Source organism: Marmota marmota, unplaced genomic scaffold (genome assembly GCF_001458135.2).
Source record: "Marmota marmota marmota unplaced genomic scaffold, marMar, whole genome shotgun sequence".
NCBI classification, from domain to species: domain Eukaryota; kingdom Metazoa; phylum Chordata; class Mammalia; order Rodentia; family Sciuridae; genus Marmota; species Marmota marmota.
The window spans coordinates 22,586,168-22,613,153 of NW_026000093.1; the positions used below are offsets into that span (position 1 = coordinate 22,586,168).

A 26,986-nucleotide genomic window follows, 5' to 3' on the forward strand; every position below is an offset into this window, starting at 1 on the left:
TGTTTACTCTTCACAAAAGGAGAGAGAACAGAATAGCACAATAAAGGACAGTAAGTCAGATTATTATACTTCAAAATAATACACCCACTCCTGATCTCTTCTTTTCTCCAGGTTGACTAGAGAGTGGTGAAAAATTTATCATTAGACCACATTGGCCCTGGATAGGTCTCTGTGAATTGGATGAGTGGCCTTAACATGCACCCACCCTTTAGTGCCCTTCTATTTCTGTTCCCCTTGTCCTCACTCCTCACTCCAAGAGCTTATTTGTTAAAAACTCATTAAAAGGCTAGAGATGGAGCATGGCTAAGAATATGGCTTTCCTGCAATTTCAGAGTGTTGTTCTATATCAAGATTTTAAGCTGGCAAGAAGAAAACAAGACATACCCCTTCTTCATCTAGCCGGTCTGTACACTTCAAATTGGTATCGAGAATGACCTTCATGGTCTGAGTGTACCCACCCATGGAAGCATGATGCAAAGCCGTCCAGCCATTGTGGTCACTGTTGGAGAATCAAGAAAAGACATGTACAAATGCTTTGTATCAGTGACATGTGGGAAGGATGCCACTGGGTTCATCATCAGTGGATCTGATGACAAAAGCATAATTGAGATCTAGTGACTCAATATTTAGCATATCACATATCAGATAAATTTGAAGCCCAGTGGTCTTAAACATTCTATCTGTAATGTGATTCACATGATATTTTAGTTAGTGGAATAAAATATAAATGATACAAACATATCACCAAACACTTGTGGAGGAAACCATTAGCATTTCTGTATCACACATATTTTTTCAAAACTATAATGTGCTCATACACAGTATTTTCGATATTGTTTCCTTGAACACCAATCCAAAAAAAAAATACTCCATGATGGTGGTATTAGTATTCATAGTCCATAGCTATTGCACATGACCTAACATACTTAGCTTAGTTTCACTTATGCTTCTAAGCATTTAGTTCTGTATTCTCTGTGCTATCAAAGATGCTCACTCAATCCCTTTGAAAATGTTTGTCATATTAGTAGTACATTTCCACATTAGACATAGGGGGAAAAGTGACATAATTTAATTGTAGTGCTAACAAGCAGCTATCTTAAGGTGCAAGAGTCACCTTGCTATGTCGGTTATGATATAATTAAGAAACAAATCTTGGCTTGGGTTCACTTGGGTCCCTTTTCCATACCTGCCACTCAGTGTCCCTTGAAAATAGGAAGAAACTGAGCAAAGCATTCAGTTTAGAATGATGACACTAATTTGCTGGCATCCGTCTTCTGATGAAGAGATGTGCTTTGAAACATTGGGCTAATGAGCTGCTTGCTACCTACAACTTTAGTGAAAGTAGAAGATAGCTCACCAAACCTCTATAAATGTTTCAAGGTTTTCTTTTTACAAAGATGTCATGGCACATATCTTATGATACTTACATATTTTGACTTGGTTTCGTTTCTTGTGTTATATTTCCTTTAAGTATAATGAGGTTCATTCAGTTCACTCTTAATATTTTCTATTCTCAATTTTTATGCCCATCATTTATTATGTTGAATGAAAAGTAAGTTCTCTGAATGTGTATGGCTTTGTGTTTGTGTGTGTATAAATTTACATGCACACACACCTACACAAATGTAGTTTTGTATCTGCATGAGTAGACGGCAAAAAGATAAAGTAAAATATGAGGAAATGTATTTCAAAGGTTCTCAGAAATGGCAACAACTCTATAAACTTCAAAGTCTTCATTTGTCAACTGAGAATACTACTGAACTCCCTTTTAATATTTGAGAAGTTTTATACACTTTGAGGATTTAGTAAGATGAGTAAAACTAGTTAGTGAGATATAAAGTTAGATACCATAACTAATATATACCAGAAAAGCAGTTTGAAAACAACTAATTACAAAGAACATATGAACGTTCCAATCATGTGACCTCACCTGAGAAATAATGCACCTTTTTTCAGAAGAAGTTGAACCACTTTATCATGTCCATTTTTTGCTGCCAGGTGGAGAGGGGTCATTCCGTGAAGGTCGCCTTCATTCAAGAGCCTCGTGTCGCTTATGTCCTGTAGGAGCCTCTGACAGGTATTGATACGCCCATAACTTGAAAAAGACGGGTTTCATATGTTCAAAGTAGATGTTAAACAGAAAGAAGATATACTTACATGTTGTGTAGACTGACCCTCACCTGGCTGCAAAATGCAGGGGTGACTTTTTATCTTTGCTTTTGGAATGAATGGATACGTTGAAACCAAGCAAGTTATTCACAGATACAGGGACCCCCTGTCTACATGCATAATGTAGAGGAGTACACCCATCATTGTCTTCATCCATGACCAACTCCTTGATATGTTGCATCTATGGAAAAAATACACATTCTACATATAATTCTCCTCTTATGCTAATGCAGAATTTTGCAAACTATTCCATAGCATAATATTTTCTAAAAAGGATCCATTTTATATTCCTCAAGGAAAAAATTATAAACAGCATTAAGGGTACTAGAGCAAATTAAAGATGGATGAACTCTCATGCTCTATCCCTTTATAATGTACCAATGTTGCCAAATTAAAGGTGCTGAGAAGTCCTGAAAGTAGGGAAATGCAAATAAGAGTTTTATCAACATTTTCCTGACATATTTGACCACACTTCCCTCTCTGACCCTCTTTTTATTGTTTCCCCAAATAACACATAAGAGTTTAATGTGTTATGTTGGGCAAAAAGGGATAGGATGTTAAAAGTAGGTTTACTTTTTCCTTTTATAATAAAAAAGAATAGCAATTAAGTCACTTCATCCAATTATTAAAAATATTTGTTATTTTTTGTTTAAAATATTCAAGCATATATATATATATATATATTTAATTCTTCATTAAAGGCAATGACAATCTGAAAATCTGTCTATTGTAAAAATATTGCACACTTCTCATAAATCTAATAGGCACTCAGTAAATATTAGTTGGCTAATATAAATATGGGGATCATGCTTTTAGCCTGTCATCAGTGGGTCAAGTATGTTATGTAGTTGTTTTTCATTACTGATGAAGTATGGCTAGTTCACTCACATACTTGGCCTTTCCACTGATATGCAACTCATACTGGTGGAAGAGTGAAGGAAACATGACCAATTATTCTCACGTGCGCCCCACACAGGTGGTGGAAATGGGGCTCCTCTCAGTGGAATGGGCTGGCTGAGATACCAGCTAAGAAAAATTAGAATGACAAAATACCAGAGGACACAGAAAATAATTTCAAAAGTGGGGGCAGGACAGGCAAGCCGATCATACAGATCGAGCCTCTATACTGTAGAAAAATAGAGCCCATGCCTGCTTTATTTATATGGGGGGACATCAAAGACATTCCAGAGAATGTTCTTTTATAAAAAAGGTTAAAGGTGGGCTGCTCAGTTCCCAATGGATTATGCCCATCTCCAGAGCTACTATGAGATATCTTCCTAATAGAGTGGAGGTAAAGGTAACATGCATTGGGCAGTCTATTGCCTTGGGACAGCCACCAATAGTTTGCAATGCCAAACCTAAATCTCCCTGGCTACCACATCGAGAGATGAACCTCATGTAATTCACAGATGGCTTCCGCAAATTACATAGGTCTACTTATTATAGATGAGGGTATACGGAAACCTTCTGTATCATCAAAAACTCAGTCCCAAGGCAATTATCATCATCACCCTTCTCCTTACCTTCACCATGATATAAATAGATATTCAAACATAACATCTTTATTTTAAAACATTTTTCAAATCCTAGAATCAGTCTTTATAACAATAAAAATAATAATAAAACCATCAGTTTACTCTCTATTGAATATTAATTCAGTTTTGACGATCCATAGTCATATATTACCTGCATAAACTCAGGTTGCAAATTTTTTAATCCATAAGGTTGCTGAACAGTCAAATGTAAAAAATTACGTCCAAGATGATCCTTTATGTCTACTCTGGCACCTAAAAGACATGGTATAAGTATAAATTCTATTCACTTATTTAATGCATGTCCTGTGGTGAATTCTTTACTTAATAAGAGATTTTTTAATGCCTTAATTTTAATGTTTATTTAATTTTAATGTTTATTTTATTTTTTGTTTAATTTTAATATGTTTATTTTATTTTTTCCACTTTTTGGTGCACTATTGCTATCCATATAGTGGAATTTATTGTAGATATCTGCACATGCACACACTATAACATATAATTTGGCCAATATCATTTATCCGTATTTCCCCTTCTTTCCCTTCTCCCTTCCCACAGTCACTTTCCTGTGCTCTTCTGATCTCCCTTTCATTTTCTGGAGAAAACCCCCTACACCTTTCTTTTCCTTTTTCCTCCCTCGCTTCCACATGGGAGAAAACATACACTCCTTGACCTTTTGAGTTTGACTTATTTTGCTTAACATAATGTTTTCAAGTTCTACCCATTTTCCTACAAATGATATAATTTCATTTTTATATGTCTGAATAAAACTTTGTTGTGTGTTTATAGCATATTTTCTAGGTGATAGACACCTAGGCTGGTTCACAGTTGTCTACTGTGAATTGTGAAGCTACAGAGATGTGTGTGCTTATATCTCTGTGGTATCATGACTTCAATTCTTTAAGATAAATAGCCTGGAGTGGTACAGCTCGGTTATATAGTGGTTCCTTTCCTAGTCTTTTGAGGAGCCTCCATACTGATCTCCAGTGGTTATACTAATTATAATCCCACCAACAATGTAAGTTTTTCATTTTTCTCCACGTCCTCTCCAGAATTTTATTATTGTTTGTATTGTTGATAGCTACCATTCCTTAAACTTATAGACAATGTTATCTAGAAATGAGGTTAACTACAGTACCACAACCATACGGGACTGACTCACTGAGAGAAAACTGATAAAATGTTTGACAAATACCTGGTGTGAAACAGTTGCCTTCTAAATGTTTGTTCTGAATTTACCTTTCCAAATATTGCTCCTTCACCAGACTGAAAATGATTCTAGACATGACAGTGTACTTATCTTTGTATTCCCAGCTCCCTGTCAAGTGCCCTGTCAAGTACTCTAACCAAATCAGGTACTGGTTCCAAAGGCTTGGCTTGCTCCCTCTTGGTACCTTTAGAGAGCAGCAAATTCACAATATTCCAAGATGCAGAAGCAGTTGCTAGTATAAGTGGAGAGCGTCCTTCAGAATCAGTGCTATTGATATCTGCTCCCTAAAATGAAACAAGTCTTTCAACAAAGGGTTTATAACAGACAAATCAGCTTACATTGCCATTTGTAAATAATATTAATCCATTGGGATAGAGTGTCTATATTACGGCCAGCATGTGACTGATCACAAGATTATTTTACATTTCCCTATAATCCACATCAGAACATCAAGGCATTCTTTCATAAACTCAACAATGAAATAATTCTCACATGTTAGGCTTTGGCTGACATCTGGCAATAGATCTATTACTGTCTAAGCCCTAAAGATAAAATTCTCTGACAACAGTAGCAGTTTATTTCCCACAGTAAGAAATTATTGTTAAATCTCCATGATTTTAAACATCTTCCAAAATTTATCACATATATGATTTAAGACCATTCACAAGAAACTATTTTTAAAAAGCATCTACTCCATTTGAAATAAAACAAAATAACTGAATCAAAATTTCTAAAGTAAAATTTTAGACAAACATTTATTTGAAAAACCTTATAATTTAAAATCACTGTTTGTACCAGATGCAGTGGTGTACAACTGCAATCCCAGCAGCTTGGGAAGTTGAGGCAAAAGGATTGTGAGTTCAAAGTCAGCAACTTAGCAAGGCCTAGGCAACTCAGCGAGACCCTGTCTCTAAATAAAATATAAAAAGGGTTGGGGGTGTGCCTCAGTGGTTAAGCACCCCTGGGTTCAATCCATTATACTCCCCTCCAACAAAAAAAAAATCACTGTTTGTTACAATATTTGATAGGGCAAGAGACAAAGGATCTTTGACTATTTCATGGAGAGAATTCTATACTTTAGATAAGGTAATATAAATAGCTTAAACTCCAATTGTGGATATGTCCCTATTCTTTCAGGATCTGCTGAGTGTAGCTGCAGTGGCAGCACATTCCCTTTGAAAGTTTCATAGTGGTGGGTGAGTGTTCACCACAGTTCACTTTCCAGGCAAAGATGCCAGCCTTCATTTTTGAAAAAAAAACACACGTGACATAAAACAATGGTATCTAAGGAGGCTTTCCAGGATTCTTCATGTGACTATCACAACTGTAGTAGTTACTATTCATGACACACCAAATTCTACAAGTAGAAGTACATTCATGGCGGACATGATGGGACTTCAATAAACCCACTACACATTCATCCAGAACCTCATGGACTCCACTGCTGGGAATGAAAAAGACCTCCTGCTTTCTTTGCAATAAATCTTCAACAGGATTTTTCAATTCCTGCATCTTCAGGGGTTGAAAGGTGGTACCAAGGCAGTGAGGGCAGAAGTTTAGAATGAAAGGTGACAGTGACAGAGGATGCCTATCCTGCTTCACTTTCAAGCCCCCAGTGCTGAAGAAAGGTCAGCTAAGTTTCCTAAGACCTAAGGAGGACTGATTCACAGACCAACAAAGAGCTCACATGACAAACTCCACACATGAAAAACATTGGTACAGGCATCAAAAACCACACTTCAGTCTTTCTAACTTCATGGTAATGAAATTTGGCTGTTTTGTATTCATATATAATATACCCTAGTTGCAAAAGTTCATAATCCTTCTAAAAAATTTTTCTTTGCTGCTAAACAAGAAATTAGAATGTGGTTTATTTTGGGAAATCCTTACTATGTAATTGTATGATTTTCATATATAAACAGTAATTTAAAAAATAAACTTATTTGTTGAATAGTTACCGCTGAAATTAAGTATTCTGCTAGTTCATGGTGATCAAATAATGAGGCTCTGCAAAAAGAGAAGTAAGTAATATTAATATAAATACATAAAATAAAGCTAGTGCATGTATAAAGTGGATTTAAGTGGCCATTAAATGAGAAGATATAATGTTAAAAAAATTGGTAACCTTTGAAATGTATAATTGGTTACCAGCAACATGCAAGATGTACCTAAAACTCACTTGCAGAGTTCAAAAGATCCCTCTAAACATACACCTTGAAGGGCTCACCTTTGACAAAAACTAACAAAGAAGCATTAGTTTTCCTTATTTTTCATGAAACTTAAAATAATTGTAGAGTGAACTGAAGTTATTTTCACAACATATCACAACTAGTCACATTCATATTTTTAATTAATAGAAGTTTTTAATCTATATTAAAGCACTGCCATAACCAATGTTGATACTAGTGTTGTAAAACTTTATGTTTCCCATCACTAATCTCATTTTTATGTTCCTATTCAAGACTATTTCAGCTGTTCTTGCCCTTTATATATGTATTTCAGAATCAGCTTGCTGATTTTCACCAAAAATTCACAAGTGATTGCATGACATTTAAAATGTACTAATTATATTTAATAATTTAATAGTGGTTCATTTTCCTAAAATGATTTCTTCTTAGGCATATTGGCATATTGAAGTTGTGTTCCAAAGGTACATTTTAACTATACTCAAGTCATTGTGTTTCCAAATTAACTAAACATTGGAGTAAAAAAAAAATTTAAATAATCCTGAGGTTCATCCCAGAGACTCTGATAGAATCTGGATAGATTCTCTGATAGAATTAGTTGGCACTGAGATTTTATAAGTTCCAGGCATCTGTATATAGGATAATAGGAAACTTGCCTGTGAAGCAGGGTCTCACGATTTCCATCAAGGGCATTAACAATATTGCTGTCACCAGAATAAGACGATATCATCAACTTAACGATTTCAGTGGCTCCTTGGGTTGCAGCAAAATGAAGGGCCATGCACTTCCCATTCTATAAAGAGTTTTGATACCAGAATCAGTGTTTAAACCTTAATTTAAGAATATAATTTATAATCAGCTGTGAGTTTTTTCTCCCCAGATCAAGAAATGTCAAATTTATGAAGATAAATCATTCTCAGACGCATCTACTGAAAAGTATCAGTATAAAAATCATAGCTAGCAATCATGCTTCCTTGCAATCTGACAGTTCTTGGTGTATACTACTATCATCATTATCCGAATGCCATTCTTTCTTCCAGGAGTATGAGGACCTTGTCTTATCCACTGTTGTAAGCACCCAGTACACAAAGTGACTTCCAACCCCATACCAACAGTGGTAACTCCTCATTTCTATATTGAAGAGATTTAGGGACAGTGCCCAGAAGTTGTATAAGATTACTAACTAATCTCCTCTTCCACCAGAGAGGACAAGTCTTTGAGGTTAGTTGGGAGTGGAGGGTGTTGTCACCCAAAACCCAAGAGATAGAAGAAAAAAGGGCCTAAGTATCTTTTAATCAAACATGCCTGGCATAAAGTCAGAACCCAGATGCAGTCAACACTTTTTCACATACTTATCCTTAGAAATTAGGTGATCCCTGGTTAAAAGAGAGTACTCTTCAGAATAGCACTCTAACCAAAGATACTCATGGCAGGACTTTAACGTTCCAAGATGACAATAGGAGCATAGTATTATCTTTGAGGGTAGGCCTTAACATGTTTAATGACAGTTAGACTGGATATCCTCTTTACTGTATCTGTATTTGCAATTGTTAATGACATACTGCAATTTACCAATAAAAATTTGGGGACATACTCTTCTGGATTCTCTGCAATGGATATAAGGAAATAATATTTATTTTCTGCTATATATGTTTTCAGTCTAAATTGACTTTAACAGAACTATAAAGCATTTTGGAAAATATTTATAACAATCCTAAAATAAAAGTATAATTTAGACTGTGAACAAGTACCTCCACCAGGTCTATGTGTGCACCATTGTCCAGGCATATTTTAATCATTTCCAAGTCTCCACTTTGAACCGCCAAGTGGAGCGGGCTGACTTTCTTATTATTCACAAAGTTAATGTGATTCTGTCGACTGTATCCATGTTCTTCACCTTTAGAAGAAAATGCCATTCAAGAGGAATATTTGAAATAATACAATTTTTTAAAAGAAAGGACGTTGAGACTTACATAAAAGGCTATGCGTAAATTCTATTAAATGTTTTTCAAATTAATAGTGTTTAACAGAACAGGTTTCTTTATCATACAGAAGGTAGAAAAGCCTCCACTCACCATGCTTTAATATTATTTCCATGCATTTTTTGGCACCAGAAAATGCAGCTTGGTGAACAGGGAAATCTCCCCATTTATTGGATTTACATAGCTTAGCTCCTTTATTTAACTGAAAAAAGAAAAGGGGTAGTGGGGGAGTCAATTACACAAGTTAACCAACAAATCACAGGGGTAGACAAGAATTTCTGTTCTTCAGGCTGTTTCACTCTTCAGGGTCTGTTCAAAAATATACAAAAGCCTTCATGTGATATAAAGTCTAGGCAAAAAGGTAATTTGGGAACTAAGCTAAGATTCTGAAATAGAGATACTTCATGTCTTCCAAAGATGAATTAACTCCAAGATACAGAAATATTGGTCTTGATTCCCCAGCAAACCAAAGTCTGCAGGAAGCCATCCGTGAAACACATGAGGACCTTCTCTCTGGAAGCCAAGAAGGGATAGGCCTGGCATTGGGAACTTCCCACAGTTCTTCCATGGTGACAGACCACCCAATGCACATGACCTTTCCCTTGGCTCTGCTAGAAAGGTTCCTCATAGAGCACTGGAGATGAGCATGACCCTAGGAACTGAACAGCCCATCTTTAACCTTTTATGGAAAAGAACATTCTACAGTCTCTTTGATGTCTCCTGATATAAACAAAGCAGGTGTGAGCTTTATTTTGTCAGAGACTGGATCCCTCTGGTCAGCTTGTTCATCCTGCCCCCACTTTTAAAACTACATTCTGTGTTCTGTGGTTTTCTCACAGTTCTATTTTTCCTAGCTTTTATTTCTCAGTCAGCCCATTCCACCAAGGAGAACCCCAATCCCACCACCCAGGCAAGACATGGGTGGGAAAGGTCAGCACATTTTTAAAACATTTTCACAACCTCTATTTTCATTCTCAATTTCTAATACAAATAAAGTGATAATATTGTCCAGATTCTTTTCCCTTCCTTTATGCAAAATTAATAAAAAAAACCTAAAGAAACAAGAAAAGGTAGATAAAGATTTATAAATAATACACCAATATTCTTATCAAGTCATAAAAATCAGGTAGTTTTCACTAAGGAAGATTCTTTCTAAAAAGATGGTAGAAGAATTTAGTATTGTATTATATCTTTTTTTAAAAAAACTTTCTGTTTAATAACTTCATTTCATTTATTTATTTTTATGTGGTGCTGAGGACCAAACCCAGGGCCTCACACATGCTAGCAAGCACTCTCCCACTGAGCCATACCCCCAGCCCTAATATTACATCTTTTAGTCTGAGACAATCATTTTCAAGTACCATTTTCTATAAGTCATTAAACTTCAATTTTGTTTTAAGCATCTTTTATCATTACATTATAAAATAACTTTTAAACTGTAGAACAGTGGGAGAAGCAAATACCTGTGATCTTGCCTTCTAGAGATAATTTAAATAAAGTTATGTATTTATACGTAAAATTTTGTATACCCCAAAATGAAAGACATAGTTCATCAAATCATATTATTAAGCAATATGTTAAGTAAAATGTTTTTGAACAATACAATCACACAGTGTACACTTAAAAATTACATTCGCAAAGAAATAAGATTTTAAACACATATTAATTCCTAAAGTGTTTTCAACTTTACTGTTTTGTTATTACTATTTGCTTTTGGTTTATTTAAAGCTTTTTTCCTAAATTCTTGGTTTGAGTGTGATTTTATTTAATTTGATTCTCTTTTTTATTTATTCTCTTTTTGTTTTAATCATCTTACCTTCTATGCTCTAAGTACATGTAGTAAATACATTAACTCATACTTGTGCATCTCAATATCAGGAAAATACTTCAAAGTTATTTTAAATTTTATTATATTATTCTCTATAATGGTGACAAGGCAAAAATCAATTGATAAAATATAGAACCTGGCCTGGATATCAGGCAGGTAATTAAGGAATATTTGAAAGACAGACATCTTTAGCATTTCACTGGACCACCCCAGGAAACCTTATCAGAGAGAAAGCTGACTCTGTACATAGGACTGTGGCTCCCACCAAGGACCTTTAGTCATTAAAACACTCAGGGATCCCCCTTTGAGAACCTATGGCAACAATTTTTCTTCTGGTCTTGGGAATAAGAATGCTGTATTTCTCATAGCGTTTATCTTATGGACAAAATCAATCTGGAATTGACCCTATACATTTTCCCTTTTTCCCATTGGAAGTCAAAGTCAAATGTCTGACTGTCTTTATCAATATATAGGCTGCTATACTTTGTATTCTATATTCTAGTAGGACCATCAACTTCATCTTAAACTTTCCTGCCTGTATTTCTTTTCACTTCGATTTTCTCACCTTTTCTTTCATGCTCTAATGTTAGTCTCCTGTAAGTAATCAGGTCCATTTAGAATCTAAGGAGTGTACACACATATAAAAACACATAGAACTAGGGTTTTTTTCCCCAACCTCTTTTCTATATTTTATATTTTGCTAAGATGGTTAGACAATAAAGAGCTGCTATAACTAACAATGATTCATGTCATATTCATGAAAAGATAAAGCAAAATATGATTAATACACAAACCAAAATTTGCAGTGCTTCACTATTATCCTTGGCGCATGTGGTTAATAATGCTGTGTTTCCATTTTCTCCTTCCAAATTAATATTAGTACTTCTGTGCTCAGTCAAGACCTACACAAAAGAGGAGAAAAACTGTCAAAAAGCAAAATTATATATTTCCAAATAAGGACTTGTCTTCCCCTTGATTCTAAGGTCTCTCATTACAGGGACCATGTCTTATCTTTTTTTCATCTTTCTCCCACATAATCTGTCATGAAATCTTGCACATAGTGGATATTCTTTTATGAAAGGAAAAAATAATGATTTTAATATCACATCCATTAAGACAATATTGAATTGTGGAATTGGAAGTAGAAATTTAAATAACGATTTTAAATAATTAACACAGTCTTACTACTTCTCAATTGAAAGTCCCATTAACTAATATTTTCAATAAATAAATGTATGGAGCTATTAGGAATACATGCATAGGAGAAAAGGAAGTGGGGAGAGAAGAGGGGAGAGAGAAGAAGAGAGGGAGGCAGGAATAGTTTCTTTCTCCCCTCATCATTATTCTATTACCTCAATTGCAAGAATTCTGGGAAATGTCAAAGAAAATTCCATTCTTGTCAGCAGAGAAAAGCAAGCACCATGTAACACATGAGTACAACAACTCAATCAGTTCATCTTTGGTCTGGAATAGAGACTTTTTCTATGATATAAAAAGTTAGGAGTCCAATAAAATGGTCCAGTAATTTTTCTGATAGAATTTAATTGAAGACTTGTCCCTTACTCACCTAGTAACTGCAACTGTAACACTGTAATACTGTAATACTGACCATATCTATAGATCTTTAACCAGCTTTTATTTCATATTAAAACTAACAAAAGTGTCTCATATAAGGGTTTCTCTCAAGACAGAAATTTATTAACTGACCTAGTAGAGGCCTTTCCTCTTCCAGTAACACCAGGATAAAACTATGACATAGGTTCATAATTACATTGTTGTTTTTTTTAAAAAAAACATATTCAACAAGTTATTTCTTAAAAACCTTGACTTGCTTAAAATAGTACCTAACCTCCTACTAGAGTCCCTTCTTTAATAGAATCTGCCCAATGTGAGTGTCAGCAAATGAATTACTAATAAGCTCAGCTCATATGAGAAAATTAAACTAAGGTTTCGGTCCACAAGAACACAGAGGGGAATTATTGATGGATGAAGGGAAATGAGATTTTTAAAAGTTCACTTTATGGACAATAAGCACCTTTACATTCTATTCTTAAGAAGTGCTATATTCACATATAAAAGAACACTCTAAACTCTACCAGAAGAGATTGTTTTTCTCTTTGTCCTCTTAGAATCACAAATTTGCAGCATTTATTAGGACATTACTATCGGACTATCATAAGCACGATTTCAAAAGTCTGTTAAATTATATGTGGCAGCAGCTCCAGAGAGAGTAACTCAACTGTGCACCCACTTCAGTTCAGTCATGACCAGGCAAGTCGGGGAGGTTGGCAAGTGAACTCTCTGAGATTCCTATAATAAGAATCCAGGAAAGCCTTGTGGGAGCTTCAAACAACTGGCTGTTTTGAGTTCAGGCCCCAAGGATGAAGACCATTGAGAAATATGGCTACCCCCTAATCCCTGGGCCAGGAGACCCCAGAGAATATTATACTGTCTATGGAAGAATTTGAGGTAATATATTGATGACAACTTTTTACTTTACAACCATATAGGCAGTGGTAAAAAGTGTGGGGAAGGCTGGTGGAAGAGTGAAGGAGATTTCTAAACTGGCCATGGCTGGCTAGGTGGGTGCAGGCCAGACCCATGGGCATGACTGGAAGAGGTAGGCTGGGAGGACTGCAGTTCATAAGAATTCAAGGAAACACTCCAAACTCCTCCTCCTCTTGTGTCTGATAAACTAGAGGGGTTTGAAAATATTTTTAGGCCATAATTGTGGCTGGTAAGACTAAGTATGGGAGAGAGCATTTCAACTTTCCTATGATCCTATTTTTCTTCTATTATGGTGTCACCCAGGAAAATTTGGTTTATTTCTACATCTAGTTTATAAATCAATGACGGGGTGGACTTACTTCTAAACTTTCTTTTCTATTTCCATGCTATACGTACCTTTCTGTATGTGTTGGTCTGAAACTTTCTTTTTCTAATTAACAATAGCTTTCAACTACTACCTGCCTTTGAATTCCCAAGTCATACTTTTAGAGTCAAGATTAATTAAGTTAATGGGCATCTGTTTCTGAAAAGAGCCTTCAGAGAAAGCATAAGAGTTCCAGGAGGAAATGTGTGACACCACTGGGGAATCTCTGGGTCACAAGTGGCCCAATGTGGAGGACATGGAAGCAGCACCAGGCTCATGAATAACGTAGATATTAAGAAGACTGGACAGGCTGTTGCCAGAGACCTTTCTAATAACCTCCTCAGGGGGCTGCTTCAACCTCCTTCAGGGGTACTAATACTTTAGCTCTCTCCTCTACATCTGTATTCAATTGTTTATTCAACACCCACCATGGACCAGCACAGTTCTGAGGGCTGGAGACATTTAGATGAGTAAGACACATTCCCTCTTTCAAGGATAACTAGCCAGTGAGGAAGAAAAGCATACAAACATTTCATGACAACATCATGTGCAGAGTTCCAAATCGGGAATAGTGGGAAGTAGGAAGGGAGAATCCCTTACTCTCTGTATGCCAGGCTTATAGAAGCTAGAGTCTCAGAGGACTGAGAGAAGAAACTTTGTGCTAAAAAGAGATCTCTTTGGTGATTTGTAGACAATTAGGCTTTGGTGTAGATTAGCGCAATAGCCAGATTAGCATCTTCAATATGGTCTCCCTGGGAAAATGTATTTCAAGTTCCAAATAACCTACCTTCGAAATTAACTTGTAGGGCATGATCCTTTTAGGCATTCTTCTTCTAGGAAGCATGCTTGCTTTCCAGTGTGTCTGTGAGATTCTGAACTGTAGTTGAAAAGCCAAGGCCTGGGGCTTGGGGGTGTAGCTCAGTGGTAGATTGTTTGCCCAGCATACACTAAGGACCCAGGTTCAATATCCCCACAGAGAGAGGAAAAAAAATGCTTGGCCTAAATCTCACCATTAGGCACTTACCAGGATTTCTTCTGTTTCAGCAAACTCACTGTCAAGACTTGAAAAACAAGAATAATTCCCCAAGAGGAGCCTATGTCTTCTGCTAGCTAATCCTGAGGCAGGCCTCTCACCCTAACAAAATAGCACCTCATAATTAAGGTTTCTGTTTTCACCGAGGCACTTACGGGCTTCTTTCTTGTAGTTATTTAGTTAATGAGGTGCGAATGGTAAAGCCTGAGCTTGGGCACTTCAAGATGAGAACCAAAGTCCTAATTCTTGCTTTCAGCAGTTATGTGATATTAGGCAAGTTATTTAATTCTCTCTATGACTCATCTTCCTCAGCTGTGAAATGGAGATACTAACAATGTTATAGTTTTTTGTAATAAGGACTTAAGAAATTAAAACACAAATCTCTTAAAAAAAATGCTTGGTAAATTAAGAGAAGACTATCACTCTCACCTCCACCACCACCATCAGCACCAGGTGGTGAGAGGTAACCACGGTGGTCATTACCTTTCATTTGCCCTGAAGTTTAGGTTGGCCACTTGGCCTAGGCAGAGAGAGCTGTATCTGGTGCCAGTCCCTGCTCCAACACCCCTATGAGAGGGAGAGCAGGCTCACCTTTATGATCTCGTTGTACATGCCCTGAGCGGCTATGTGAAGGGGTGCCATCATGTTGCCATTTCGGAGGTTTGGGTTTGCTCCTTGGCTGAGAAGAAACTTAACACTTTCAACCTGGTTTTTTTCTGTAGCCCAGTGCAGAGGGGTGTTTCCATAATCGTCCATTACATTCAACACTAGGGGAAAAAATACAAAAACATGCATTAAATTTTGCTTGGACTGTGCCAAAGTGCTACTATATTTGGCTGTTAGCTTCTTTATCAGAAACGAAAATGTAGCTTCAGTTCTCAAGAAACCTCTAAGGGCACCTTTAGGGAACATATGAAAGCATGGCACTGACTCTATCAATTGACTAATTAATTAATTTAATTAAATTTCTGTCTATAGGGCCCATAAGAAATGGATCTTATTGCTACATGTTTTTATGTTTACAAATTTTAGGATTGTGGTAAACTTTGAGATTACATAAGAGCAGGGACCGTAGAACAGGCAATCCACTAGATTCCATACAACTAAGACTTCACCGTAGCCTCCAATAGCCCGTGAGGTACCACTAAGACCAATTTTCAGAAAAATGAAGTCTCTGAAACCTAGAGAGGTTGAAAGTCTTGCTAACATCACAGCTAATGAGGAGTTCATATTATCTCTTTGAACCTCAGCTTTCTCATAGTCACAGTTGGTAAAAATAAAATACACCGACACAGAGACATCTTGCAATGTTATTGGGACAATAATATTAAATCATGCCTTTAAAGGTCTTAGAAGAATGCCTGACCTCTGGTGATGTTTCCAAACATGTTAATAAGAAGACATATTCTCCACAGGTTAACAAGATGAGAATTTGAGCTTAAGCTCCTGATGCTGCAGTTTTCACATATTTCTACAATAAAATAAATGGTACTATTTACCCTGTGAGCATAAGAATAATGTGCCTTTTCATTCCTGCAGTGCCCTATAGCTATTGCAAAATAGACATGGCTATCTGCTTTATCAACTATTTTAATCATTGGCAGAATATCCTTATGTCTGGGGAGGGAAAAAAGGATTCACTCATAAATATGAGTTAGGGACTGTCGATAATACCTGGAACCACGGTACAGCTGTATTTCCTGTCTCTCTCCAATATCTCCTTTCATTCATCAAAGTGCTTCACTCTCAAAAACACACACTCAGGCACACACACACATACACACACACTCTTCCATATTCTGAGAGTTGCACACTCATGCACATCTCTTGAACATTCTGTCTGAGCGAGATGGAGCACTCCATTCAGCAAACTTAATTAACAGGGGGCTATGCTTACAAAGTGCTACTTACTAACTAAATATCTTGAATTTGGCTTCAGAACATTGGCACCACTTTCCTGGTCACTGGAGCCTTCTAATATAGGGATTTCTTGTAATCACCTTCCTACTTGAACTCTTTGGAGCTATTGATCCTTGTATCATCCATCTTAATAATTTCTCCCTTGGCCTGTGTATCATCAATCTTTCATCCATCACCCTCTTCATCCTTTTTCTGGCAGTTCCTTTGCCATCTGTCACAGTTGGTACTGCACCCTTAGCTACCTTCACTAGCAATCTATGGTCTCTTAAAGTGTATTCATTCACTTCCATAGTCTCGTCTACTTCCTATAATAACGGCTGCACAGGGGTGATTCCTTTCCTTCTATTATCTATTGGATATTTCCAAGGGGAAGTCCCCTGGGCTGTTCAATATCTCCGTACACCCTCATACTCACGTTTCTTCTGTTTACTCATAACCCCCTTTTTGAGATGGTTATACTGTTAGATTCATCTTCTAAGTTAGGAGTGTCAAAGTCAGTTCCAAATCCCTGCCGCTTAGTCCTCAAGCTCCACCTGTTGTCAAGCACTGTGGACCCTGCATGCACATATCTCCCGAATCTCTCTCTTTTCCTTACTCCAACCTCTCTTTTTCCTTCATGCAAAAACAGATTTTTAACAAGACTTCTACTAATCCATTTTCCACAACAGCAAAGGTCTTATGATACCATCTCACTGTTTAAGCATCCACCTCAGTCATTGCCTACAGATGCACTTCTCACACAAAGCCAGGTGTCAGGCTGAGAGAAGGAGATGGCCCCTCTTTTTGAAGGGTCAGTTTCATTCAATGATTAATTTAAGTGTAGAATAAATAACATCTTCTGAAATAGCATAGAAAGGTTCATAAAATGTACATGAATTTTCATGATCTGCCTAAAAAGTCAAAGAAAGTTTGAGTTTGTGATGTGTATCCCAGATGTTTTTACTCTCCTTTACAGTATTTCAGTGGAAATTTTTGAGCAACACACATCTGCAAGGAAACCAACAGTCAAGAAGGTGACAGTTCTTCAGCATCTTTCATTCTGGTACGAATCTACCCTGTAGAATTGCTTCATACCACTCTTCCCAGGCAATCTAGTGGGAGGATGGTTTACGGAGCACTCACTGTAGCACTTTGTTACCTGCACAAGAAGAGCCACTGATGATCGTCTTCATTAGTTCCACTTGACCTTCTGCGGCTGCATGATGCAAAGGTGAAGCATTGGTATCATCATATTTGCTTAATTTCCTTCGGTTCTTGATAAAGTTTTGTAATCTATGTGCATTTCCTTCAAAAACCACCTACAGGGATATAAGAAAACCCATTACCTTAAACAAGAATATGCAGAACTTTTGACTATAGAGCTAATAGCTTTAACAGGTTTACAATTATCCAAACTGTCACGCTTATAATTATTAAGTATTTTTTATTGAAGTATATAAAATGCTCACAGACATAAAAAGGGAAAAGCAAATGCCTAAGCACTGATAAGTACATTAAATAAAGTTTTGATTTTCCTTATTGTAAACTTAAATTTGCTGTAGCTATAAAGGCCTTAGAGAAAGTTTAGAAGTGAACTTAAGAGAGGTGCTCTGACAAATAATAAATACTGTGAAAATACAGAGGAATTTGCTTTGCCAGGTGAAAATGTACTTAAACTACAGCATGAAGAATTCAGATTCGATTTAAAGGTTTTTATAAATACAAGGATTATTAAGTCCAGGAATCTAAATTACTGTCTTCTTGGGCTTTCCTGCCTACAGGCAAACTCCATCCAATGTTTCCTTATAGAACAAAGCTAAAACCATCCTCCAACACTATCTTGTGATTCACTTAAGCAATAATTCAGAATGATGCCCACTTCCCCAGGGAATATGTAATGCCTCTTCTTTATTGCACCAGGACAATTGTCAGTATCCTGACAAGTGGTATGTGTAATATATTTTTGGCTGCATGACAAATGTTAAAAATCAATATATAATAGAAGCTGAGTGTGAGATTAAAAAAAACCACCGACATAGAATGAATCATGCAATGGAACAAGATATCATAAAGCTTAAGAACAGACTTGGAAGGGCAGGCTCAATAGGTTTTTAGACCTGCTGTCACTAGTCTGTGAATGTATCATTCCAAACAAATGCCACTTCCACTCACGTCAGGGGAAGAGGCAGAGCTTTCTTGAACACCCTACTTCTCTCTGTTTTGTTTTTTTTTTTTTTTTATGTTAACCATGTGTAGACTGGAGATGATTTATCATGGATGACACTGTGTTTCTCTCTTGTGAAATTTTTAGGTGATAGTGTTTACATTCTGCTTTTGATTCATTCTCACAAGATATGAAAAATTTCCCAATAGGATTTCTCTTAGAAAGCTCATAGCCTAAACATAATTAAATGACTAATAGTTAAATGAAACTTTAAAGGCCATTTTATTTAATGCTATTAAGGTCACTATTGCAAACCAATTTTTTATAAAAGTTTTCATGTTATAAACTTGACTCTATCATCTACCTTACATTATTATTTAAATGTTTATAAATATGCTGGGTAATAAAGTGTATGAAGTTCTTCCTAAAATTAACTATTGGATCCTCTCATAAATACACTGACAATATATTTCCTTATTCAATCATTTGAAAGATTTTAATGTCTGCCTTACACAGAGAATGAAGAATTTTTAAAATCATTAATTACAAAAGTAATTATACTACAATTGACTGATAAGATTTTTATTCAAAGTGGCTTCTAGAATTCTTACCTATATTTGAAAGTGAGTTGTTAGGTGTTATCAATAAATCTGGCTGGGTGAGGTAACACATACCTATAATCCCAGAGGCTTGGAAGGCTGAGACAGGAGGTTCGTGAGTTCAAAGCCAGCCTCAGCAAAAGTGAGGTGCTAAGCAACTCAGTGAGACCCTGTCTCTAAATAAAATACAAAAAAAAAAAATATATATATATATATATAGGGCTGGGGTTGTGGCTCAGTGGTTGTGTGCCCCTGAGTTCAATCCCAGGTACCCTAAATAAATAAATAAATAAATAAATAAATAAATAAATTTGATTGGCATATCTAATCCTACTGTTAACAATTTCACATTGTTTCCATTATGATGAGATCATTGATCATATAGGGTTCAGAGAGGCTAGAAATGCCGTTGAGTTATTCTGATATTTGCTTACCAAAGACAAATTCAAATTCAAAGGTAAATTGCAGATTTTAGCCCAAAACTGTGGCTGAAGCCAAAGGCAAATGTGTCCTTTAATGGCCTGTGGTGGCCTCTAGGAGCTGGGCCTTTGCAGCTCCCTGCTGTGCTGCTGTGTTTATGCCATCAGCTCTGCAAGTTCTTCACCTGAATGATGGGCACCTTCTTCCTCTCCTGTTCCCAATCCACCCAGCTTCCTGTAGCCCTCCTAAATCCTGCCTGCAAGGAGGTCTTCCTGATGGTGTTAGCAACCACTGCCATCCAACCTCTCTGGCTCTCTCTCCAGTCCACACTGAAGTCTCCCAGGTGTGTGGGAACTCCCAGCACTGGTTTGCTTTACTGGAGTGTGCTGTTCCTTCTCATTTTTTAAGGCTTCTCTCTACTTCAATTTCTAATATGATAAATATTGGCAGCTATAAATCAGACAAACATTCTTCGGGATCCTCCATGTTGTTTAAGTTTAAAGAGGCCTAACATAAGTCAGAGCAAAATAAGGAAAAATTAATAGAACCTCATTCCAGTTCTATGGCTACATAATAATTAATATTATTTCTTAGAGTGACTTCCAGATTACAAATAAGTGACTGAGTAAACATTTGTCTAAAATATTTCCAAAGCTATTTCTTAATGAATACTTCATTATATAGACTCAAAGCAAATGTTCTATGAGACAGTAGCTTTTAATGGAACCCATTATACAATGACTATCTTCTGAAAATGCATGAAACACCCCCAAACAAGAGATCCAGATACTTACTCTAGTTCTTCCTTTGATTATGACTGGTCACATTTGCCACATGATAATGTATGTGTCCATACTCCAATTTTTATTTTAAAGATAACTAGAAAATATCTCATGACTGAAAAGAAAAGCTATCATACAGTCCTAAAATACTTAAAATAAAGTATCTTAATATAATAAGTAAAAACAAAATTTGTATGCTAGTATTAATTCAGTAAATGTCAGGTTAAAATAAAAATTTAATCTCAATTTTTTAAACTTTGGATTTAACCTCTGTTAGCACAGTGAGCATTCAAGAAATTACTCTTCTGTTGTAGATTCTTAAATAAGATGGATCACTCTTTAACTTAAAAAAACCCTGAGTTCAACATAAGCTATATATATCTTTAGTGACTGCAGGATATAAAATAAGCACCTGTTTTCAAATTTACATATATTCAGTAATAAATCAAATATTCTTCCTTAATTTCATGCCTTATTAAATAAAAGTGTATACCTAAATCCATATGGAAGTGTTCTGCACTTGAATTTGATATGCTCTTTGGAAGATGATACTGTATTGCCCACCCTATTGCTTGAAAGAATAGTTTATAGGTTCTGTTCAGCAATGTGCTGTCAACACAAACCCAACTTCACAATCCTTACAGGAAGTACCAGCACATCTCATGCACTCATGGAAGTTCATTAGGTACTGTTTTGCAGTTGTGAATTCAATATTACCTTGTGAGCTCCCAAGGTATTACTAATGTATTGGACCATCTCAATTCAGAATCTGGTATGTTGTCAGGCTTTGAAGACATTTCTCAAAGAAAGCTCTGAAGGTAAGCCTAGGATGCCATTTAGATAAATTATCACATATTCATTTGATGTTGCTTCCTATTGTTGCAGGGTCTCTTTAGGCTCTTTTGGATTCTGAACTATATGACTGGATTCAGTACATTATAGACTAGATCACTTTAGAGAAGCTAATTATAACTAGGCCTTTTAAATCAGAGATTTCAAATTCATTTGTTTTACTTTGCTTTAATGAAATACATATAAGCAGTAATGGGGCAAAAAAGGAGGAAAACTAAGGTGAGAGATTACAACAAAAGAAAGGTTAAATATTCACATTTTAACTCTCTTGAAAGAAAGTTATTGAAAAAGACAAAGGCATCAGTCTGATCGGTCTTTTTCTACATTTCTCATCTTAGAAGTTTTCATCCATCCTTCCATTTTTTCCCCCCAGTACTAGGAATTGAACCCAGGGGCACTCTGTCACTAAACTGCATCCCCAACCCTTTTTAATTTTGAGACAGGATCTCACTAAGTTGCTGAGGCTGCCTTGAACTTGTGATCCCCTTGCCTCAGCCTCCTGAGTAGACAGGATTACAGGTGTTCCCCAATGTGCCTGGTTGATTTTCTAATTAGCATTCATGAGACACTATGTGTATGTACTGGAGAATTAAGTTATATGCCCTATCTTTCAAATTAGAAAGCCACCAAAAAACCCCTAAGTTCAAAATTCTCACAGTGTTATACATGTTGCACTGAAATGAGTCCATCCACTGGGATTTTTATGGAATGACCTGTAATTATTGCAGTTAGCAAAATAAAATGTCTAAATCCCTTGATCTGCAGGCCCTAATGTAACCTTAAATAATATAAATGACCCTACTTTATTTAGTTAATAAAACGAAATAAAGACCAATTAAACAAAAATGTGAAGAAAAGATTGAGACTGGGCTGTGGAAATCCTTCAGCACATATCTCTAGAAAATGAACTACATAAATAATTTTTGAAATTTTAAAATTTCTTCTGGACCCAGGTTAACTTCAAAGATATAATACAAGAGATCATCTACATTTACAGACATAACCAATCACAAGTGTAATAGCAAAATACAAAACAAAACAAAGACAACCTAAGTGTCTATCAGTGCAGGACTGGCTAAATAAATCATGATACATTCATACAATGGGGTGTCTATCAGTGCAGGACCTGGCTAAATAAATCATGATACATTCATACAATGGAGTGTCATGAAGCTGCTAAAAAGAATGAGGTAAATCTCAACTGCTGATTTGAAAAGTATACTAAAATGTATTTCATGAGTAAATCAAAATATAAATCTCTGTGACTTCATACTTTTGCAAATAAAAAAGATATATGAACATGTGTGTATTTGTACAGCATCAGTATTTTTTTTCTGAAAAATATGTAAGGAACTGTTAAGATGGTTTCACTGTGGAAAGGGAGTTTAAATGGGAATTTGAAAAGCCATCTTTAATGATATCCTCTCATTACAAAAGAGACCCTCCCTCCTGCTGTCAATCTGAGGAAATACAATGATGGGTTTTCTGGAACCCAACAGCCTCTACTCCTCTGACTAGAAGGATACCATCAGGTGATAGCTTGTGCTGCATTAGGTCAAAAAGCCCAGAGAACTGCATAATAAACAATAACTGCCATCCTAGCCACCCACCCACCTTCAAAATGTCTCCCCCTCCATAGACTTTCCGATGCTCCCCGCCCCCAATCCTGCCCTTCCATTTCATGGATGTCCTTCAGGCATTTCCAAGTGTTCTCTACTTGACACTATTAGACAAAAATGCTTCCCAATCCCCAAGAATCTCTTAGATAGCTATCCAACTTCCAATGCGGTGTCCATGCGAAAGGCACAAACTTTAGAACTGTCGCCGATTCTGGCAAATGACAAAGGTACATTTTGGCTCGCGCTCCCAGATCGCAGTTGCCCACCAACAAAAGCCACCAACAAAAACAAGCTGAACAAGTAAGCGCACAGAAAAGGAATGGTTACTGCGGGGGCGCATTCTGAGCACTGCCTGCAAGCTCCCCAGTTGTGAGGAGCACTTACATTGTGCTCACACCCTGAAGCAAGCATCTCCACTCCACTCTGGCAGCTTCCAGTCCCGGTATCCAAATGCTGCCCACAAGAAAAACTCCAGCCAATCCCCTCCCAGACTTCGGAGCTGGTCCCCACTGCCGATCGCCCAGGGTACCTTAAAGGAGTCCTTGGATTCGTCCATGTCGTCCTCCACGCCCTGATAGACTACGTCCTGGGGCTCCTTCTCCCCAGGGCGTAGCATCTTCCTCAGGCTGCGCTTCATTGGCCCCACCTGGACGCCACCTGGCGTAGCTGCTCCCCAAGTCCGTAAGCTCCTGGGAACAGAGAGCGCAGTCAGAGGGCTCAGTGGACTGCGATCTGTGCGCCGCGGGGTCCGCGCCTAGTCCCACCCAGCTCTCCCTCACTGAGCAGATCTTGGCTGCGGAAAAAAACTCTCCTCCTCTCCTCCGGGTGTGCCTGGGGGAACTTCTGGAAGGAGTTCTCAGGCCAGAGCTACTAGTAGTCAGGAAGCAGCCAGGGCGCAGGAAGGAGGAACAAATACAGTGTCTGTATCTGCTCAGGACAGAATGACTGGAGTTATGATAGAAACACTCTGGCCTCTTAAGGAAGAAGCACTTGAGGGAAGGAGGGAAGAGGAGGGAGTAGGAAGTGGAAGAGGGAGTGGGGAGGAGACCGAGGGGAGGGAAAGAGGCGGGGAGGGTGTGGTAAGTGGGAGATAGAATGAATGGATGAATGAATATATAACTGGGACATCATTGGGATTTTTTTTTTTAACTTTAGAATTTCTTTTTCCCCAACTAAAATTCCTAGTCAGAGCTTGCCTATGTCCTTTGGGGGGTCTTCCTGATTTAGAAATTAGGTTTTTTAGCAAAACTTTTCAGACATTTGGGAGAGTGGTTACATCCTACACTGGTTGGAGGGACTAGATTAAGTCCCTTTGAATCTCAGGTCCCATTTCCTGTGGATGACAATATTAATCCCCCTCATGCTTTGGAGTTAAGAATGGTTAACAAAAAAAAGGTTAAACATAATCCACTATTGACTGGCATAATCTTGTTTGCACTCAACTTTGTTTGAGAGACTTATCTTCATGGGTCTGTGCTGTACTTATTGATCAACAGCATAGGTGTAAATCGTGTGCAGTGAAAGGTGTTCCTGATCAATTGAGTGCTAATTTTATACTTGGGTACTGACAAAGGAGACTCTGAAACTACTGCTGCTATTCTTAGACCATGAGATTAAACCTTAAAAGAACAGAATTTAGCTTTGACAATTTTGCTTTGACAAACTGTACTCCTTTAAGACCCTGGATTGTCCAATTCACCTGGTTTTCTCCAGCACCTAACACTAGACCCACACCAATCCAGAAACTAGATACAACCAGTGCTCAATAGAAGTTGGTGGAATGCCTGGCTCCAGTAGGCTGAATTTAATGATAGCAGAGTGGTCATGATGTTATTGAGGAACAATGAAGAGGTCCCCAAAAGCCTGCCAAGTCATATTACAGGTTGCCATCAATTCCACCTATGGAGTGGAATTCCTTGCAACCATGGCATTGAACTTATCATCTGTCCATAATGTGGCGATTGAAAGATTGAAGATGTTGAAGGTTGAAGATATTTAACCTTGCCACTTGTTCAGGGAGTACAGAACAGGGATCAACTACATACTTTGCTATGATTTAGTCAGGAAGGAAAGAATCAGAGGGATAAGTAAAGAAAATAACTTTCGAGCCTCTATTCTCTCTGGCATTTTATCTACACCAGTTACCAGTTACACTTTTTATTTATTTTTTTCTTATACCAGGGATTAAACCCAGGGGTACTTCATCACTGAGCCACATCCCCAGCTCTTTTTTTATTTTATTTTGTTTTATTTTTTTGAGACAGGGTCTCACTAAGTTTGCTTAGGGTCTTGCTAAGTTGCCAAGGCTGGCTTTGAACTTGAAATCCTCCTACCTCAGCCTCCCAGTATTACAGGCATGATGCACCATTGCAACCAGACCTGTTGCACTTTTTAAAATGGAAATGTCTCTTAGGAATATTAGGACTTTTTATTTGTTTTTATGAATTGATATGATCAATTGATTTTCTACCAATACTTAGGTGAAAAGGGTCACTAAAGCCAAAGGAAAGAAAAAAGAGTCTCAAAAGGATCATTTTAGAAGCTAGGGCAGAGCACATGTCATGGTAACAAGCATCAGGTTAGGATGAGGAGTCCAGGAAATTCCTACTGTGGGGGGTGCTGAGAGAAGGGTCACTTAAGGCCAACACCCCTCCTTTATAATGTCCCTTCTGCCACCAACACAAAATCTCTACAGAATGATGACTTCTGATTCTAGCTTCTGAACCCCATTTGCATATATACACCCCAACTACATATATGTATTGTACCTACCCCAAAGCATGTATTCTTTCCAACTGGTCCTCTTGCTTTAATGCTGAAAAATATAGATGATTGGTGTTACAGAGCTGCATATTTCCCACCACATTTCTGCTTGCGGAAAGAGACATTGAAATGTTAATTCACATTTCCTTTTATCTTTGACTGGACTTGCTTATTTCAGGCATTTTTCAACAATGTCTCCCTAAGACCTCTCAGGAATTCCTAGAGCCTTTTTTTATTGATAGTTAAATTATTTCCTACCAACCAAAAGTATCTGTTTTGTAGGCAGGGCTTCCTTGACTGCAAATTACTGGACTTAAGATGCATAATGTAGACAGGAAAAAGATGATATCTGGCCTTTTACAATTAGAATCTTATTCCCTTTGAAGCTTAATTATTGATGAGTAGTAATAAAATACAATATTTTACAATAATTGTAATTTCAAAATAGGGATAATTATTAGAGAAAAATCTTCATAGAAATGTCCAGAAAATTTTTCATTTTAATTGCACATCTGCTTTGTCTTAAACTACCGATTTTCTTCCAAAGTGATTGTACACTCACACCCACCAGAGCCTAGTTATCCTCACAAAATTTAATATTGTCAACTTTTCTTTATAGTCATTCTAGTGGTACATAATTGAATGCCATTGTGAGCTTTGTTATTATTTTCTTAATGGCTAATGATATTGTCCATGTTCTCTCATCCTTGTTAGCCATTCTTATGTTTTCTTGAAAAAAAATGTTTTTCAAGTTCTTTTACCTCTTTTGAAATTGGACTGACTTCTTACTATTGTTGTAAAAGTTCATTACTCTAGATATGCCTTTTTTTAGATAAATAATCTGCAAATACTTTTCTGAGTCCATGGCTATTTTCTTAACAATGTGTTTTGAAAGTCAGAACTTCTAAATTTTGATAAAAGTCTAATTTGTCAATTGTTTTATGGATTGTGCTGTGGATTTCATATATGGAAAGTTTTACCTTTGTTAAAATTAAAAATATTCTCTTTAATATTTTCTCCTGCAGTTTTATAGTTTTAGCTCTTACATAGATCCAACTTGGGTTAATTTTATGTAT

At 36.8% G+C, this 26,986-nt stretch overlaps 1 protein-coding gene across 2 annotated transcripts in view; it reads right to left on the bottom strand.

Moving 5' to 3' along the window:
* Trpa1 (transient receptor potential cation channel subfamily A member 1) overlaps nt 1-23,912 on the bottom strand; it is a 49,109-nt gene extending 25,197 nt beyond the window's left edge. For both annotated transcript variants that reach the window (XM_048782857.1, XM_015485712.2), the window contains exons 1-13: nt 23,677-23,912; nt 17,871-18,030; nt 15,404-15,579; nt 11,702-11,809; nt 9,173-9,281; nt 8,849-8,994; nt 7,754-7,890; nt 6,870-6,918; nt 5,096-5,195; nt 3,856-3,956; nt 2,181-2,350; nt 1,931-2,095; nt 385-499 (exon numbers count right to left, since the gene is read on the bottom strand). In XM_048782857.1, the coding sequence (XP_048638814.1) occupies nt 385-499; nt 1,931-2,095; nt 2,181-2,350; nt 3,856-3,956; nt 5,096-5,195; nt 6,870-6,918; nt 7,754-7,890; nt 8,849-8,994; nt 9,173-9,281; nt 11,702-11,809; nt 15,404-15,579; nt 17,871-18,030; nt 23,677-23,784 (1,644 nt within the window). In that variant the 5' untranslated portion in view covers nt 23,785-23,912. The remainder of the gene's footprint in view (nt 1-384; nt 500-1,930; nt 2,096-2,180; nt 2,351-3,855; nt 3,957-5,095; nt 5,196-6,869; nt 6,919-7,753; nt 7,891-8,848; nt 8,995-9,172; nt 9,282-11,701; nt 11,810-15,403; nt 15,580-17,870; nt 18,031-23,676) is intronic.
* Nucleotides 23,913-26,986: the final 3,074 nt, after the last annotated feature.